General features: G+C 43.2%; 2 protein-coding genes across 2 annotated transcripts in view; both read left to right on the top strand.

Annotated features, from left to right (window-relative positions):
- The window catches only part of LOC126564560 (probable cytochrome P450 6a14), a 282,624-nt gene continuing 264,891 nt past the window's right edge, over positions 1 to 17,733 (top strand). Inside the window, exons 1-2 of the mRNA XM_050221638.1 lie at positions 1 to 1,145; positions 1,208 to 1,647. Coding sequence (XP_050077595.1) covers positions 65 to 1,145; positions 1,208 to 1,629 — 1,503 coding nt within the window. The 5' untranslated portion in view covers positions 1 to 64 and the 3' untranslated portion in view covers positions 1,630 to 1,647. The remainder of the gene's footprint in view (positions 1,146 to 1,207; positions 1,648 to 17,733) is intronic.
- On the top strand, positions 1,946 to 3,552 carry LOC126564557 (probable cytochrome P450 6a23). The gene is made up of 2 exons (XM_050221635.1): positions 1,946 to 3,049; positions 3,125 to 3,552. Exons 1-2 carry the CDS (start codon positions 1,969 to 1,971, stop codon positions 3,547 to 3,549), a joined length of 1,506 nt encoding a protein of 501 aa, XP_050077592.1. The 5' UTR covers positions 1,946 to 1,968; the 3' UTR covers positions 3,550 to 3,552.

Here is a 17,733-nt window from a genome sequence, read left to right on the forward strand (position 1 = left end):
AAACCGGAAAAGGGGAGCGATAATTAGATTTCCGGTTATTGTAGTGGAGCTAACGAAAGTCACTATGGAGCCGTTGGACGTTTTGATCTCGATTGTGATGGTGTGCTTCGGCGTGTATTTGTTGATCGACAAACGATTCCAATACTGGACCGATCGTAATGTACCACAATCGAAGCCAGAATTAGTGTACGGCAATGTTCGCGAGGTGAGCCGTACGATTCATCTGGCGGACAAGTTTCGAGAGATTTACAACGAGCTGAAGGGACGCCATCCTTTGGTGGGAGTCTATCTGTTCTTCAAGCCGGTAGCATTGATCACCGATCTGGAGCTGTTGAAATGTGTATTTGTGAAGGATTTCCAATATTTTCACGATCGGGGCACGTATTACAACGAAAAGCATGACCCACTAACAGCCCATCTGTTCAATATTGAGGGTCAAAAGTGGAAAAACCTCCGAAACAAACTCTCGCCGACGTTCACGTCCGGCAAGATGAAGATGATGTTCTCAACGATCATCGCCGCGGGAAAACAGTTTAAGGACTTCATGGAGGAAACGGTTCACGAGCAGGTTGATTTTGAGCTGAAGGATGTACTGGCTCGCTTCACGACGGATGTGATCGGGATGTGTGCGTTCGGTATCGAGTGTAACAGTATGCGCAACCCGGACGCAGAGTTCCGTGTGATGGGAAGGAAAATATTTTCCCGTCCAAGAGGAAAGGTGAAGAGTTTAGTGATCAACTCCATGCCTGGGCTGGCGAAGTTGATCGGATTGCGTACCCTAGATCCGGAGGTGTCAGACTTCTTCATGAAAGCGGTGCGTGACACAATCAAGTACAGGGTGGAGAACAATGTGCAGCGAAACGATTTTATGGACATTCTTATCCGGATGCGAAGTGATAAAGAGACTAAGTCGGACGACGGTACGCTAACGTTTAACGAAATTGCTGCTCAAGCGTTTGTGTTCTTTTTGGCCGGGTTCGAGACATCTTCAACCTTGTTGACGTTTACGCTGTACGAGCTGGCACTGAACCAGGAGGTGCAAGATAAAGGTAGACGCTGTGTGAAGGAGGTGCTCGAGCGTCACAACGGAGAGTTGACGTATGACGCTGTGATGGAGATGCACTATTTGGACCAAATACTGAAAGGTGTGTAAGACGATAAGACGTTTCCAATACATGCTTACTAATCTCCCTTCTCTATCGTTCAGAGAGTCTTCGAAAATATCCACCAGTTCCGGTTCATTTCCGGGAAACATCCAAGGAGTACCAGGTACCGGGTACGAAGACAGTTCTCGCAGCGGGCACTTCCGTCATGGTGCCCGTGTACGCAATACACCGTGATCCGGAACACTTTCCCGATCCGGAACGCTTCGATCCCGATCGATTCACACCGGAAGAGGAAGCAAAGCGTCATCCGTACGCCTGGACACCGTTCGGGGAGGGTCCGCGGATTTGTGTAGGACTACGGTTTGGAATGATGCAGGCACGGATTGGCTTAGCGTACTTGCTAACCGGGTTCCGATTTAAGCCAAGTGCAAAGACCATTGTACCAATGAAGTTGGATATCAAGAGTTTCATCTTATCACCGCAGGGCGGGTTGTGGTTGAAGGTGGAAAAGTTAAGCTCATAATGTTTAGAATAGTTATAAGTGACAACGGCATAGTTAATGCGCCATAGCTATAAGGAAAGATCTGCAAAAATAATAAACCAAATATTTCACTCGGACGTAGAGCATTTTGTCGTGGACTGTTTCGTTTATCGAGCACGTGTTAAACGTGCTGTCAAATTGATAATGATAATGTCAAACTGATACTTAAGCTGATAACAGCACTCTTGAAGAATCTTCGTTTTCAGAGTATCACCTCCAGATTAAAACCTTTTCAGAAGTGACTGTGACTTACAGTGTGAAAGACGTCTACTTACTCCGCATTCGAAACCTGTCCACTTATTGCATCAGTACTTCAGCAAAATGGAAGTAATGGATGTCGCAATAACTTTAGGGATGCTGTGCATCATAGTGTATCTGATACTTGTGCGAAGATTTCAATACTGGACGGAACGTAACGTACCTCAGCTGAAGCCTGAACTCTTATTTGGTGACGTGCGGGATGTGAACAAAATCTACCACATTGGTGAGAAGTTTCATCAGCTTTACAAAGCGCTCAAAGGCAAGCATCCTTTCGGTGGAATCTACATGTTTACCAAACCGGTCGCCTTGATCACCGATCTGGAGCTGCTAAAGTGTGTGTTTGTGAAGGACTTCCAATACTTTCACGATCGGGGTACGTATTACAACGAGAAACATGATCCACTATCAGCTCATCTGTTCAACTTGGAAGGGCAGAAGTGGAAAAATCTTCGCAATAAGATCTCCCCAACGTTCACATCCGGCAAGATGAAGATGATGTTCCCGACGATTGTGGCAGCTGGGAAGCAGTTTAAGGACTTTATGGAGGATACTATTCGAGGGCAAGAAGAGCTAGAGCTGAAGGACGTTCTTGCCCGCTACACGACGGATGTGATCGGAATGTGTGCGTTCGGTATCGAGTGTAACAGTATGCGTGACCCGGATGCAGAATTCCGTGTGATGGGAAGGAAAATCTTCACAAGACCGCGTGGCAAGCTGCAGCTGTTGCTGATGAACGCTTTCCCGAGGGTGGCTAAGCTAGTGGGCATCAAGGTAATCGTTCCGGAGGTGGCAGACTTCTTCATGAGCGTTGTTCGGGACACGATCAAGTACCGGGTCGAAAACAATGTGCAGAGAACCGACTTTATGGACATTCTCATCCAGATGCGCAGCGATAAGGACACAAAGTCTGATGACGGTACATTGACATTCAATGAGATAGCTGCTCAGGCGTTTGTGTTCTTTTTGGCTGGGTTTGAGACATCATCTTCGCTGATGGCTTTCACACTGTACGAGCTGGCACTGAATCAAGACGTTCAAGAAAAGGTCAGAAAATGTATTAGGGACGTACTAAAACGACATGATGGAAAACTAACGTATGAAGCAGCGTTGGAGATGGACTATTTGGAACGTGTTCTAAAAGGTTTGAAACAGCACTCACGACTTCTTTTATTGGAGCTTCACTTAAAGTTTTTTTTTATCGTCCTTTTGTTTGCAGAATGTCTTCGAAAGTATCCACCAATATCGGTTCATTTCAGAATCACGGCAAAGGATTATGTAGTGCCAGGGACCAACTCCATCTTAGAAGCTGGCACGTCCGTAATGATACCGGTGCTGGGTATTCATCACGATCCGGAATATTTCCCCGATCCGGAACGTTTCGATCCGGATCGGTTTACGCCGGAACAGGAAGCGAAGCGTCATCCGTACGCCTGGACACCATTCGGAGAGGGTCCACGGATTTGTGTGGGACTGCGGTTTGGTTTGATGCAGACGCGCATTGGATTGGTACATCTGCTTACAAGTTTTCGATTTGATTGCTGCTCCAAAACACCTATTCCTATGAAATTTGACTTGAAGAATGCTATTCTATCGCCGAAAGCTGGTATGTGGTTGAAGATAGACAAGCTCACTGATGAATAGTGGAGAGTGAAATGGTTTCAACCAGCGCGTTATGGTTGATTCCCATCAATTGCTCCTGTGTAGATGGCTTTCACAATCGAATTGAAGCCGCTGTTTCGGTGTCGGTGTGAATATCCCGTAGTGTTGCTTACAGTGCAATAAACCTGCAAAGGATTCAATTAATACAAAAATTGTACGATTACCCTATCAACAATAGCTTACCGTAGTCGTGTTAACGTTGGTACAGTTTTGCAGATGACTTTGCACTGGTGGACTGTTGGACAGCAGCAACACACCAACTAGTACGGCACAAACAATCAACAATGTTCTGGCCATCTGAAGCTTCTGTATGGTTTGGTTAGGTAAATGGTTCTGATTTGATTTGGTTTACTAGTTGCGGAATTATATACTCGTTCCAGAATTTGCTTAAAATAATATGCCATTTGTAGAAAGCTGAATGGAATGGTGCCCGTTTAACAACTTACCATTAAAAATGATTGCTCTTTGTTGGTTTCGTTTGGGTTTTTTATGGTTTAAAAATAATAATGCTCCAATAACAGCACTGAAACGGGCGCAAAAACGATTTCGAATGTTAATCGCTCAAAACACAAACGCTTAAGAAACGGTTAATGCAGTGAAATGTTTCACGCGAAATATTTCACGCACGAGTAAGATACTACAGGGGTTGAAAAGTGTTCTTGTTTAGGGGTGATTTTTGTATATAGTTTTAAATGAACGTCCGCGCCATACAACAATGTCTTGCTAAAAAAAGCTTTTAAACAATTAAATGACCAGAATGGCGTAACATTGATGTTACGCCACTGAGAAAAAGTAATTATTTAAACGATTTGATTTGTCGTGTATGTAATGTTTGATGATCGCAGCATTATGTTTTCTTCATATTTTGTAATTGAAAAAAAAAACACACACACACAAAAAAGAATCTAAGAACTGTCTGCATGCTTTCATTGATCACCATTTTAGAACCTCTCATACCACTAATTCAATTGTTACCAATACAAACTAATTCAATGAATCGTTTGTAAGGCTCTATTTCAAGTGTTTATAGAAACGTCTTGAGATAAGCAGAACACTTCATAATCTAAACTGTTTTTAGTGACTTACACATTTGCTACGTAATAATCTAATTAATAAGCCTATTTCATCATTGGCTTTAACTCTATTGAACCAGTTTCATTCCATTGCTATCAACATGCATTCGACAATAATTTCGTCACACTTCGTTGCTTTTGATGACAAACCGCAAAACATGCGACATTCGTTTTTATTTGTTATCGCAGTGCAGGCTAAGAAATTCGCCGAATGGCAACGTATGGTTTTATAATTGAAAAATAAATTGTTGTTCCAAAAAGAATAAAGAAATCGCTTGAATTCACAAGCAAATTGCAAAATCTTACCTTATTACACCGATAAAACACAGTTCGCTGTTCATCACGATATGATTCGCTACCCCTTGGAAAGACACCAAACCGAAGAAAACGTATCAAAATCAATCTCACCCTTCGGGAGGGCCCGCCTGCCAAACAATACGCAGATTTTGCTTCCTACGCAACTCGGCCGCTCCAAGCAGGAAGAAACTACGGCCGGAAAGAAAAACATGGTGAGAAAATTAAAGAAAAACATGCTCAGGGTGAGCTGTTGTGGCGGGCAGTAGTGGTTCGTTAACCAAAAGGTGAAAGTAAACCAAAATGAAGAAAATTTCCATGTAAGCATCCTGCCATGTGGTTTGCTACGGGTGTGTACACCGTCTGTGTGTGTGCGTGCGTATGTGAAGTTTACCCTCGGTAAAAAAGGGGGCTGAAAGGGACCATGCACACATACACTCCCGCCAGGCGAGCGAACCCGAACGCCCGTAGCTTTTAGTATAATTTCATAAAAATAACACCGTCACGCTTGTACTTGGTACGCGTATCGTCGCATCCTCTCCCTCCAATGTGTGCGTGTGTGTATGTAATAATCAAGCAAACCCCTGTACAAAATAGCCCCCCGAAGCGCTATGCATCCCGCCAGTTTCAGTTGAGGTTTTTGGGTTTTATTTTGCCTGCAAAAAAACTTTACAACCCACCAAAGCAACCAATATTTTTGTTTTCTTTTTTTCTTCCCGGAAAAGACAACATGAGTGCGTGTGTGTATGTGTGTGTGTGTGTGTGTGTGTGTGCGTGTAGGCTCATATGTATGTGAAGGGTAGCGGAACAAATGATGGTGTGATGGGTTTCGGGTCGATCGTAAATCCTACACCCGCTTCGTAAGTATATTATTAACCAGCTCGTAAGCGAATAACGCCAACAACTGCTGCCACTCTGCCCCGGCTGCTGCTTTATTTAACCCCAACTCGTTATCCGCGTGTTGGAGGGTTGATGATTTGATATTTCATCCCTTGAACCCGTTTTCCTGCTGTTCCACATTTCTTCGCAGGCAGCGTAGCAACGCTACGGTTGCTACGGGCAACGACAGCTGTTTTTCGTTCGAATCACTGCATTCGAGCAGCTCCGCGCTCGAAAAGCTTGCAAAAGCTCGCTTTTGGAAGCTTTTCGCCACACAGCATCCTTGGAGGCAAAAAAAAAAGGAGAACGATTCGAGACGGAAACCGAAAGCCGTTCGGATTCGCAGCATCAGCAACGTCAGGCTCGTCCTTGCCAAGTCAGTCGTGCAGCAGGATACGCGTGTGAAGCACACAAAGCGCACACACAGCAGACGATTGTGCTGGCTCGATGGTTTTTGTTCACGCACTCAGTCAGTCCGGGTTAAGGGTTTGCGCGCGCGTGTGCCGAATATTTTTGAAGCGTGTGTGTGTGCGTGTGCTTGTGTGTGCGTGTGATACTCCTCGATCTCAAAGTGTGCTAGTAGGCCAGTGAGTCAACGAGAGCCCACCGTGATCAATGTCCTGGCTGAAAGTGAAAACGGATCGCATAGTGCAAAGTGGAGCATAGTGCAACTGGGAGTTAGCTTTAACCAACATTAATAAGTGTTTCTAAAGCTAGTAATTAAATTGCCCGAGCCCAAAGACCAAAGTTCCTTCATCGAATTGTCTCCAGCGGAAACTTCGCTAATCGCGTAAAGCACACATTCCCCGGGGGAAAAGTGAAAATTTAAATGTTTGCTGATCGAACCAGCTGCTACTCAGCTTCTGACGGTCTTTTGGGAGCATCTTTCAAACTTCGTTTACCAAACGGTGGTGGAATACCGAAATAACGACACAGAGAATAGCGGAGACTAACTGGCCGTCTTTATCAGGCAGTTTCCTTTTGCCTACGGCTAACCGTGTTTGAAGCGAAAGTTTGAATTCAATTACAAAAACGGCTTATTAGAAAATTGTGCGTGAGTGATTTGTGTGCGCTGTGTGCGTGTGTAGCTATATTTGTTTATAAGTGTGTGCGTGCGTGTGTATATACGAGTGTGTTTGTGGGTGGGTAGATTTAAATGGTTCATGTGGGTGTGATCTTAAATCCCTGCCCTTGTGAAGTGTATGTGCGCGAGGCTTTAAAGGTGCGTTTTTGGAAGGCCTATACCGACGAAGCCTTGTAGTTTGTTCTCTTGTGCTTGCTAAGTGGTTCCTTAAACTAGCCTAGTATCTTCAGCAGTTCAGTTTTCAGCCCACACGTGTTTGCAGTAGATTCACCTAACGCTTTTGCGCTTTTTCCGTCAATTAACGTTTTTGATCGCGCCCGATTCCACGCGTTGAGGCTGAGAAAATTCATCGAAATAATTAATTTCCTTGCTTCGTTTGGTTTGGCTTGGACGGAGAAAAGGGTTCTCCACCTGCTTTAACCATATCCTTGCGTGTTTTGTGAGCGTGTACGTGTGTGTGTGTACACACACTTACATAGATGTGTATGCTTGGGTGAGTGCGTAAATTGTGCGTACCGTGCGCCGTTGCTGTGGGTGTGGAAAATGAAAGGCTTATCCTACGCTTAGAATTGCCTGTGCGTTCGCTGGTGAAGTGGTGGAATTTTGGAAAATCACGCCATTTGCGTTGCGATTGCGATACGACAAGGAGAAGTGTTCTTCTACTGATCCATACGTTCTACGTGCAAGCGTGCGTTGAACACGAGAATTTCTTTTCGACCCAGCAGCGTCCTATCCGACGATTTCTTCTGCATAAAGCGAGAAAAAACATTGCTGTAAGCTTGGTCATACAGGGTAAGTAGTCAACAACTGTGAGTCCTTGTTTTTTATGGTTTTTTATTTTTATTTTCTCTTTGCCAACCCTCAGTCATGGTGTCATTTATTTTGGAAATTCGAAGAAATGCGATCGCAGATTGTGTTATGGATTGAAATTTCGGGGAAACGGTGAATAATGCACATTGGCAAGAACATACATATGTACATAATTTACATCTGAACGCACAACAATGTGCATTAGAAATTTCTAATCACGAAGCCAGCAATAGCCAGCAGTATGCTGAATGTAAAGGTAGCAAATGTTTCAAATTACCTTACAGTTGGATGGAAAGCTTTGTTGAGCTGGGATCGGAAAATATAACATTGTGGAAATTCAATAGATTAATACAACAAACAATACATATTTTTAGTAGGTTTAGTATTGTAATCACTGGAAATCTATTTTGCAATTAAAATGGGAGTTTCATTTCCTTTTCTTCCAATTGTTTCTGTGGTCTATTTTTTGGAACTTTCATAAATCTCGTGAAAAATGTTATTGTAGGTTTTATTTCGAAAAATAAGGATCCGTAACTCCTTCAGAATGTATTCCTCTTGAATGCAGGCTTTCGTGAAGACTCTTATCGCGGTTTTGGACACCTGAGAGGAACTTTTGAAAATTGGCCACAGTTTCTGCTTTGTTTGTCTACAATTCTGCCTGCAGAGTTTGAACGGAGAGCATTATTACAACCTTGGAAGAACGTTACTACAATAGTCAGTGTTGAAACTCGTCCTTGGCTTTGTTTTCGGATTTGAAAATGTCGAGACTTTGGCAACAACATTGTTTTTTGGTGTTAGGGTATCAAGTTGTAATTTCAAACAAAACCCTTTGAAAAAACTAGCATAAAATGTAAGAATTTGTATATAAATATCAACTCAGACTCTTTTGACATAGATTCCGCTGTTCCAGTTCTGACTTCATTGTTCTATTTAAGCCTTCGACACAATACTGTGAATACAGCAGATGCTTTATCTGTCACGAATTCTGCTCGAGCCCCGCACGGCAGCGTCTTTGGTCGTTTACTGTTTGCAAAATTTTTTAAGGAAATGGTCTCCCCAGACATTCCAGACTGTTAAAAGCTTTAATATTTTTACCAATTTCTTATTTTATGCATTTCTATGTACTCCAAAACTGATTTTTTCAGTTAAATTTGTGTTATTCAAATAATTGTATGCGTGTCAACAATAACAAATCAAGCCATTGAATTTGATTTAGAAAAAAGCTGATACCTTTATGCTCTGAGCTACTATAATTCTCGACTGAGGCGCCTTTTAGGATAACATGCTGTACACCACAGGGCATGTTGAACTAAAGACTTTAAAACAGCGAATTTCCGCTCATATGACCCTTTTAAGAAAATGGTAAAAGTCTACAGCTCTTTCGAAAACAGTGTCGATAATTGTTTAAGTTTAGATGAAATAATTGGCTTTCTGCGAAGTTTAGTTCAGGTTGAAGTTTCAACATTGCATAATATTATACTGGAGACCGCATATATTGACAGTAGTTTTATTTAATTCCTCCACATAAATATCAGCTTGCCCGCAGGTACAACTTACGGTTTCCATCAAGCAAACAGTCTGGTAGTATAATACTGAAACACATGACCACCTTCAATCATCAGCATAAGCCAATATATATGTGTTGACTTGTAGAAATTCGAGGACTCAAGTAGCTCTCTCGAGCGTGAAGGTCAAGAAAAAACTCACAAATCTATTTCAAAGATGTAATCTCTTGTTGGCTTGGGAAAGGGCTCGGAGAGTTTCTCACGTCCTTAAGCCTTGATTATTTTTTTATCTAGCAGAACTTCTTGATAGATTTTTAGGATATTTCTTGAAGAGAAGTTTCAGAATAGCGGACGGCTGCATAAATAAATCAACCGTTCTTTAGAATCTACCAAAGTAGACCAATCGCTTTGAAGTCATAAAAAAACGGTACAGAGTTACATGGTTTCAACGTCCTACGCTTGGTATTAACAATTTCCACAACCAATTTGCTTAACCATTAGCGTCTGTTTATCGCCACTGCCATACAGCTCACGAAAGCACACATACGCCCACAGCAAACAGAAATCTAATCTAACTAAAAGCTCCCAGTCCAGCAATGCTGCGAGCCGGGAAGCTGCTATTGAGGACGTATTGTTTTCCACTCAACAGAGGAGGAAAACATCGTCCCACTTTTTTTTCGCATCGTGCTTTCGTGCCCCATATCTGTCACGTAGACTGTAGCCGTAAAGGAAGAAAAACCCAACACTCCCACACGGGCGTGTGAAAAGGCAACGGAATCATTTGCTGGAAACTGAATGATTGTTGTTTGATGCCTGACCAACGTAATGCTGACACGGCGCATTGAAATCGCCATCCCGGCCCGGTACCATCAAAGAGAAAATTACAGCCCACGCCGGTACAACCCAACTGGACAAGATTAATTATGATGGATATGGTTGCTCCACACTCGGTAATTGGATATCGTTTTGCACTGACTGGTGGTGGTGGTGGTGGGATGGTGTGGCAGGGAAGATGTTCAACATTATGCTGCTACACATATGATCGACTATCGTGAAAACAACGACGATGACGCTGTGACGATGATGGCTGTGCGTTCTTCTACTCGGAGCTTTTTTGTCTCCTTTTTGGCTCCTTGAAAAAGCATAAAAAAGAGAGCATGTTCTGCAACTAGGTTAATGATGTGTGTTTTTGTGCGTGAAAAGTCAAGCGTAAGACGTCCCTCGACTTAAGCACACGCCGAGAACAATCGCCGAGTGTCTAACGACGGGAAGATAGCATCGGGCCTAATTTAATCTTAGATCTGCTATCGGTAATTGGATAGCCCGAAGGACTTGACGGAGTTTCCAGCAAGCCAAGATTTTTAAGGGGTGCCGAGATGTTATGTAATGCTGCCCAGATCTCGCACACCCAACAACCAAATGGCAAACTGTCTGGCACGTGAAACCCAACCAGCAATTCAGGTCACCATCGCCCAAGGCTATCCGCACAGGCATGTAAATGATATCGAAAAGATTGCGAAGGATTCGAATGGCGCAAGTGGCACGTGCCGCCGAACGGTGAAGTTTCGGGATCGATTTTGTTCTGCTGTGATTTCCATACCTCCAACAAGAAACAGAAGGTACGCATCAACAGGGAGCGAAGCGAAAGAAGGATACACTCGCACAGGAAATTGTAGCTCGGAAGCTCGGAAACCAGTAAAAGCTGCAGGATTTTTATTTCTCGCTTTTCCATTTTCTGCTGCTATCACGTTCTACACGAAGCGCATGGGTCAAAGGAAATAGGCCGTATCCGTCACCCTGGGCACCCTCTTTCGCTCGGCGGCTTGAAAACCTACTGCTAGCCGGTGGTATTGCGCATTCCACATCAAACCATAAACAAGTGCAGAAATGGATGAATGACCCGAACGAACTGAACTTCGCGTGTACAAAAAAGGGCGCCCCTTTTCTGATCGATACGTGGCCAAATACGTATTCCAATTCAATCGTGTCAGTTTGATGAAGCGATCTGTATGAAGAATGGATGGATGCCCCCAAAAGGAAAGAATGGGAGCAAAGAAGACGTTTTGCGGAAAACTGCAGACTCTACGCCACGGTGGGTTAAAGAGTGGACTTTTGCTGGAAGCAATTTGAAGTGGTTGTACATGCTAATAGATTCAGCAATAGGTAGATGGAGATATTTCTAAATTTTTAAATAATCAATTTTATAAGCTATTTGTTTCTCAATTATATCGCAATATTTTATTGTTTCACATTTGAGCACTGAACAATAAATGCTTGATTTATTCTACACGATGTCCGTCTGTGACACTCCTACAGTGCAGTAAATACTTACAAGGAGCAGTGGCTTCAACTGGATGTCAAAATTTTACCATTTGCTATCATAAACATTTGAATAAAGAAGTAGGAATACACTTCTTTCTGTGAGCTTTAAAATAATTTTTTATAAAAATTAACGACACAATTTTCTCACTTTTGTGTGTCCTTGCTTGTTCGTCCAAGCGTTTTCCCACTGTGGCATCATTGCGTAACGAGATGGATGGGTAAGACGTCCATTTGCGTCCCTGCGGAAGAATGTGAAACATTTCCGAAGGTATCAAGCTTCGATGGTCCACTAATCCTCGGTTCGCTAACGCCGTACGAGCGCAAGCATTATTGATCGGATCACATTTCAGCACGTCGGCCCAAATCCCTCCAAATAGCAGGCACGCGGGCTGGAGTAATGATAAAATAAATACACTTTTTATGGGTGCTCCCCTTTTGCGCCGCTTCCAGGTCCGCTTGTCGCTTGATGCAGTGCTAGGAAAATGGACTCGATAAGTCGATTCGATACGCAAAAGGGAGGAAGTTTTTGGGCTGTCCTGACGCTATTTTTCGGAGGGATCGCTATCTGTTTAGCGGCGACAACGTTCAATACATTTACTGGCTCGTTACGTTTGAAAATTAATTTTAATACAAGCCTCTTCAGCCCGATACGAGTACGCGTGGGGGTTTCCCCTGATGCTGGGCTCAGGTCCCGAGACAGACACGCTGATCCTTGTAAATATCATCATCATCATCATCGTAATCATCGTCAAGATTCCAATAGACGGTGTATGAATTAACCGTTCCCGGAACGGATAATTTTATTACTATCATTTCCGGCCCAGGAACTTGCTCGCACGCACTCGGCGGGCCTCGATATAAATTAGAGCCGATTTGCGATTTAACGCCAGCGAACGTGTGGCAGCGTAGGCCAGCCAGACCGACCGATCTTTGAACTTTCCCGAACGCCACTCGTGCGATAGCGCAACTAAAAAGGGAAAGGGTTTCGTCCGATCAAATGGGATTGATAAGTTGAACTCATCCAAAATGGATACAAATTGATCCGGGGAATCATTCCAATTCCAAGGCTTTACGAATCGTTTCATCTTCGCTCTAGGGACACATGCTTTTTGCGCGTTACTTTTATCGTTTCGTGTGGCGTGTGTGTGTGGGGGTTTGATGGGGCAAAAAAGGTTAACTCAATCGTTAGTGAAAGCCTATAAATGAATGCTCTAGTTCTAGTAATCGTAAGAGAGCTCTCATGTAACTATTTGTTCGTGTAGGAAACCGGCTAACCCGGCATCCCGGAAGGTAATGAAAAAGTTTTTCTCTGCTTTGATCATTCACGCGCGCTCCCAATCTTTCTTTCTCCCTTGCCATTCAGTTTTGTTTTTATTGTTTTAATGTAAAACGTTTATGGATATATCTTTCCATCGCACTTTGGGTATGGTGAAACGTGAAACGTGAACGTGGCGGCGTGTATGTGTTTTTGCTTCCTTCCGGAGCAGTCGTAGTCGATGTGCAATAAAAACAAAGCACCATTTTAAAAGCTCTTTACTGTGTAATGTAAACACGACGATGCTCAGAAATTGGGCCAATAAAATAGAGGATAATCGTTTTGCTAGTAGTTTGTTGAGTGATGACAGCAGTGGCCAAATTTTCGGAGGGAAAAAACGTGTTGAATTGTGTGATTTTCTCTTATCGGCAAGTTTACAATTTGTTTTTTTGGAGCGCTAGCAGCAAGGATGCCGTTTTATGCTCGCTTTAAAGAGTTTACAGAAACGCTTTATTATTGTTTTCTGTTCTTTGAAAAACGAGTATGCAATGATGCTTTGATTTTGTGTGTTTTTGTTTTTAGATGGAATAGTAGCAAATTAGTTCATTTTCTGGGCCAATTTGAGTACAAAGTGAGTGAGCAATACATGAAGTTCTCTCCGAGTCTTATCAATATCCGAGTGCTATCAATTGTAGATCACGCTTAGCACTTATAAGCTATGACCAACACAAACCTCCAGAAATCTAAGCAATCACTGCTGACAGAGCGCTCCCAGCTGTCAAAAGTTGATCTTTGAAATTTGTACACGATGAATTCATGATCTGAGACATCAACATACGTTTTTCGAGGATATAACAAACATGTTCGCCTAGATATTGACTTGTTCAGGTATATTATTGTTTTAATCGGTGAGATATAGAATTGCTCGGATGTTGTCTTTGGATTATTCTACAGGATTGTATAATGTAAAAGGCAACTATCCTGATCGCCTAAACGTTTCATAGGATCGATTTCTTGGATCAAAAACGGGTGTGTCTACAAATATATCGAACAAACCAACAACAGCATCCGAGCGATTTAACATCTCGCAGATTGAATCAATAATATAGCTGAACAGGTCAATATCTCGATTAACTTGTGTATTTTATCATCGGAAATCGTATAACAGACTCATAGTTAGAGCCAATTAGACAATAGACTCTCAAACAATATTTACGAGACCGCTTGAGCGTCGAAATTTAAAGATGGTGAGGGATCTAAGCGACAATATGTTTTGATACACGAAGTCTCATGACTTCTCATGACATGTATCTCTTCCTACGAGTTCCTTAGGGCAGTCCTCAGTGGCACAACGGATAAAGCGGGATAAAATGAATAAACTCTTGGTCATACCTTTACTTTCACCTTCATATGGAATTCGATGTTGATCACTGTTGTGCTGTAATGCGACTTAAGAGAAAGAAGGATTAGTCAATACAGAAAAGTGTAGACGAAGGGACGTCATTCATTTAAGACTTCAAAAGTTGATTAAGTTTTTTTATTCCATCGTATATTGTTAAGAACTGAACCACGAATCAATCGAAAGATAAGTCCAAAAAACTTGTGCTCAGTAAGCAGGAGATTAAATTTTCCATGTCACATTAAAATTTTCCAACAAACCCAACCCTTTTTCATCACCAAACAGAAGCAAAAAATAGGAATGAGTCCAACACCGAGCTGCACAAACCGATCTACTAGTCTGCGCTGGATTATCCCATTAACATAATGCCTCCTAGCCTGTGACTCGCTCGCTCACTATCGCTGATTTTACCCCAGCCAAAAAACAACCGTGTGTGCTACGTGAGCAGGATATGAGCCTACACCATTTGGCACATCCTTTAATCCTTGCGTGCGTGCGTACGTGTGGATATTGCTTGTGGAAAGTGGATCACGTACTGACACCGGAGCATGAAACTAAGAATCCGGAAAAAGTCGAACCGTTTGGTCAACGGAACAGTCACACACATATGGGTGTGATTGTTCCGATTAGTTTTCACACCGTTTGCTGATTTCTACCGAGTAGGGTTTCAGATGGCCTAGGACGCACGCATGGGACATTCGAACGGCGGCTGCCTATATGGTTGGATTAATTAAAGTGAATCTTTGTGTGTGGTTTCTAGGTATCGTTTCCTGCCTGCTCGGATAAGTTGGTTGGTAGGTTCATTTCCTTCAATGGTGTCTTGCGAAGTGCAACATTGTTGTTTATTTTTACAGGAGCTTAATGTAGCCTGTGTGTAATTGTTGTGGTAAAGAAGGAAACAAAAATAAAAACTGGAACAACACCCTTAGCACGGCCCAGGTTGCTTCCGGGACGGAACACCTCAAGCACCGTGGTAGGTCATTAAGGTCGTCACTTCCTGGAGTTCCCTGCCGATCCATTTACCAGGAAGCCAAACAGTATCGTAACGCTACACACGGCTTACGCTTGGAAGTTGTGAAATTAAATCTCAAACGCCTCCCATTCGCACACGCTCCAACCGCTGGAGAACAACAAAAGAAATGAGTTGGAAAAAGGATTCGCAACGCGTCCACACCTTTCCAGGTCTAGTGTGGTTTAATGAGAGCGTTCTGAATAAACGCGAAATTGGAATTTCATTATCCTTCGCCTACCATTCGTGCATCCGACTTTTCCACCTCAACACCAACGTGCAGAGGTGCAAAGATATTATGGTTGAGCTTTTCTAAACAATTCCACCGAGGTGAGGCAGATTATTCTCTGCGTTGCGCCTTCCGGCGGAGAGGAGGAGGAGAAGGAGGGGCTCTGTTATACTTTTGCCACAGCATTTTACAGTGTTCCTGAGTGTTGAACGAGGAGATGGATGGTAAATGAATGGAGTGTGAGAGCAGAATTCCTGATCCTGAAATTGTTTCGTTTTATTCTAGTTGTTTTTTTTTTCCTCGTAGAGTTTACCGGAAGCCTACCAACTCCCGAGAGCTGGCAGCAGTTGGTCTACATTGTTCGTGGTTCGTGGTAGTGTTGTTCAGTAGGTTCAGGTTTTTTGGATGAGCATAATTTGCATACCGCACTGGCACAGCAAGAACACACGCACACACATAAAAAAGCTTCCAAAAGCTCAGGAATTTGCGTCGCCGTGGTTCGGTTTTTTGGGTTTAACCCTCTGTCCTCCTTCTTTCCATCAATAGAACCCAATACGTGCAGGCAAAACGGTAAGCCGGCTTTTACTCGCTAGGTAACAGTATGTGAAAGTGGCTCAACATAATTTATCATCGTTGATGCGTTTGGTGGTACGTGCATCCGGAGCAGTGAACAGCGCAGGAAGAACGCAGTACACGGCCGGGACCAGTAGAGCGAAGGTCTTAAACGTCTAGCTGACGCACTGTTGCACACCAAGCTCAACTCGTTCGCACTCTCCGGCACACAACAAATTCCGATTGTGGTGCAACGTGTACGGATAGGATTGATGATGTTTCTCGGCCCCGAGCAAGTGACGTGCGAGCGACAGATCAAAACGGATATCCTTCCCGGCACGGTACGCATTGTGCGTGTGCTCGCTGGTGGATGGGATTCTAACTTTCGGACAAGCTGCCCCTGTTGTGCGATGACATTTTGGTCGACCGTGTAGCAGTCGGTATAATCGCCATCAATCATTCGTAAGTTGGTTGGGTATTTGAGGTGCTTTCCACGAGTTATCGATTGTTGGGGACGGGTTGGGTTTAGTTAAATTTTGGTGTCTATGACGTCTCTTTTAAAGTGGGATTTAAAGTGGTGACAAATGCTACGTGTGTATCAACTTTTGATGCTAAATTATTCAGCCGTGTAGCAATTTTCGTATGGGTTTTCGTATAGGATTTACATAGAAAACAGACTATCATTGTTTGTTGACTTTATAGTGTACTGTAATAGTTTTACTTTCATTTTAAATTATCTCATTTTATCTATTTTTAAATGAATGTCGACTAAGTCGACTTAATCAACTCACCTTTTAAATAGTTTCAAAATACTAATATTGATTTTCACTAAACATTAGCGTCCTGCTATTGGTCTCTACACGGCAATAAAGTAGACAGTCGACAATGTTTTTTATATGACCGCCGTTTGTTTTCCACTAACACAAAACCTATTTTCCAATGCTTTGCCATCTCGTGATTGTTTTATTCTAATCAATCTACCTGGGAGCACAAATTGAAATCCTCATTTAGCTACTACACATACCGGTCCTGCGTCATTCAATAGTTTTCGAATTGTCATGAAATTTAATTGCTTCTTCTTGTGCGCATACGACCCCGGCTCGTCGATAAGAATCTGCCACGTCTGCGTCTGTCGATCGATAATTTGCACATTCGCCCATGTAATTGACATCGTCACGTGCTCCACACTTGTCACGCATGGGAAACTGCAACTTCGTAGCTCATCTGACGTAATCGTACCCAGATGCCGTAGGGGTACGGTGAAGATAGATCAACCCCATGGATCCGGATTCCGCACGACCGTGTGTTTGTGTCTCTTTCCACGTGCGCGCGCGCGCGTGTGTGTGTGTATATGAACTTCCAACGCGCGGCTTCCGTCGATTAGCGAACCCACGCTCTGATTGGCGGCCCGGAAGGCGTACGTTACGAGCGTGCTAAATTGTTCGATCAGATTGCTGCTTTGCGGACGAGTACTGCCGCAGAGATCAGTGCTATGCTTCCTCGCAATATACCTGAACCAATTTACCATCTACTCTCTACAGCACTCAAATTGACTTTGTCGGCGGTGCGTTGTTTGGGGGTGGCACGCTATAAGGATAAACGTTTTTCCATCTCTCGTCGAATGGTGAAAACAGACAAGAAAGTAAAAAAAAAAAAACGCGATATCGCTGGATGTGATTCATTTTTTTTTTTCGTTGATGTTGCTGCGCCACATAAGAGAGTGGTTCGGATTTGCCTCCCAGAACCACCAGATAG

The sequence above is a fragment of the Anopheles maculipalpis genome, chromosome 3RL (assembly GCF_943734695.1).
Source record: "Anopheles maculipalpis chromosome 3RL, idAnoMacuDA_375_x, whole genome shotgun sequence".
Classification (NCBI taxonomy): domain Eukaryota; kingdom Metazoa; phylum Arthropoda; class Insecta; order Diptera; family Culicidae; genus Anopheles; species Anopheles maculipalpis.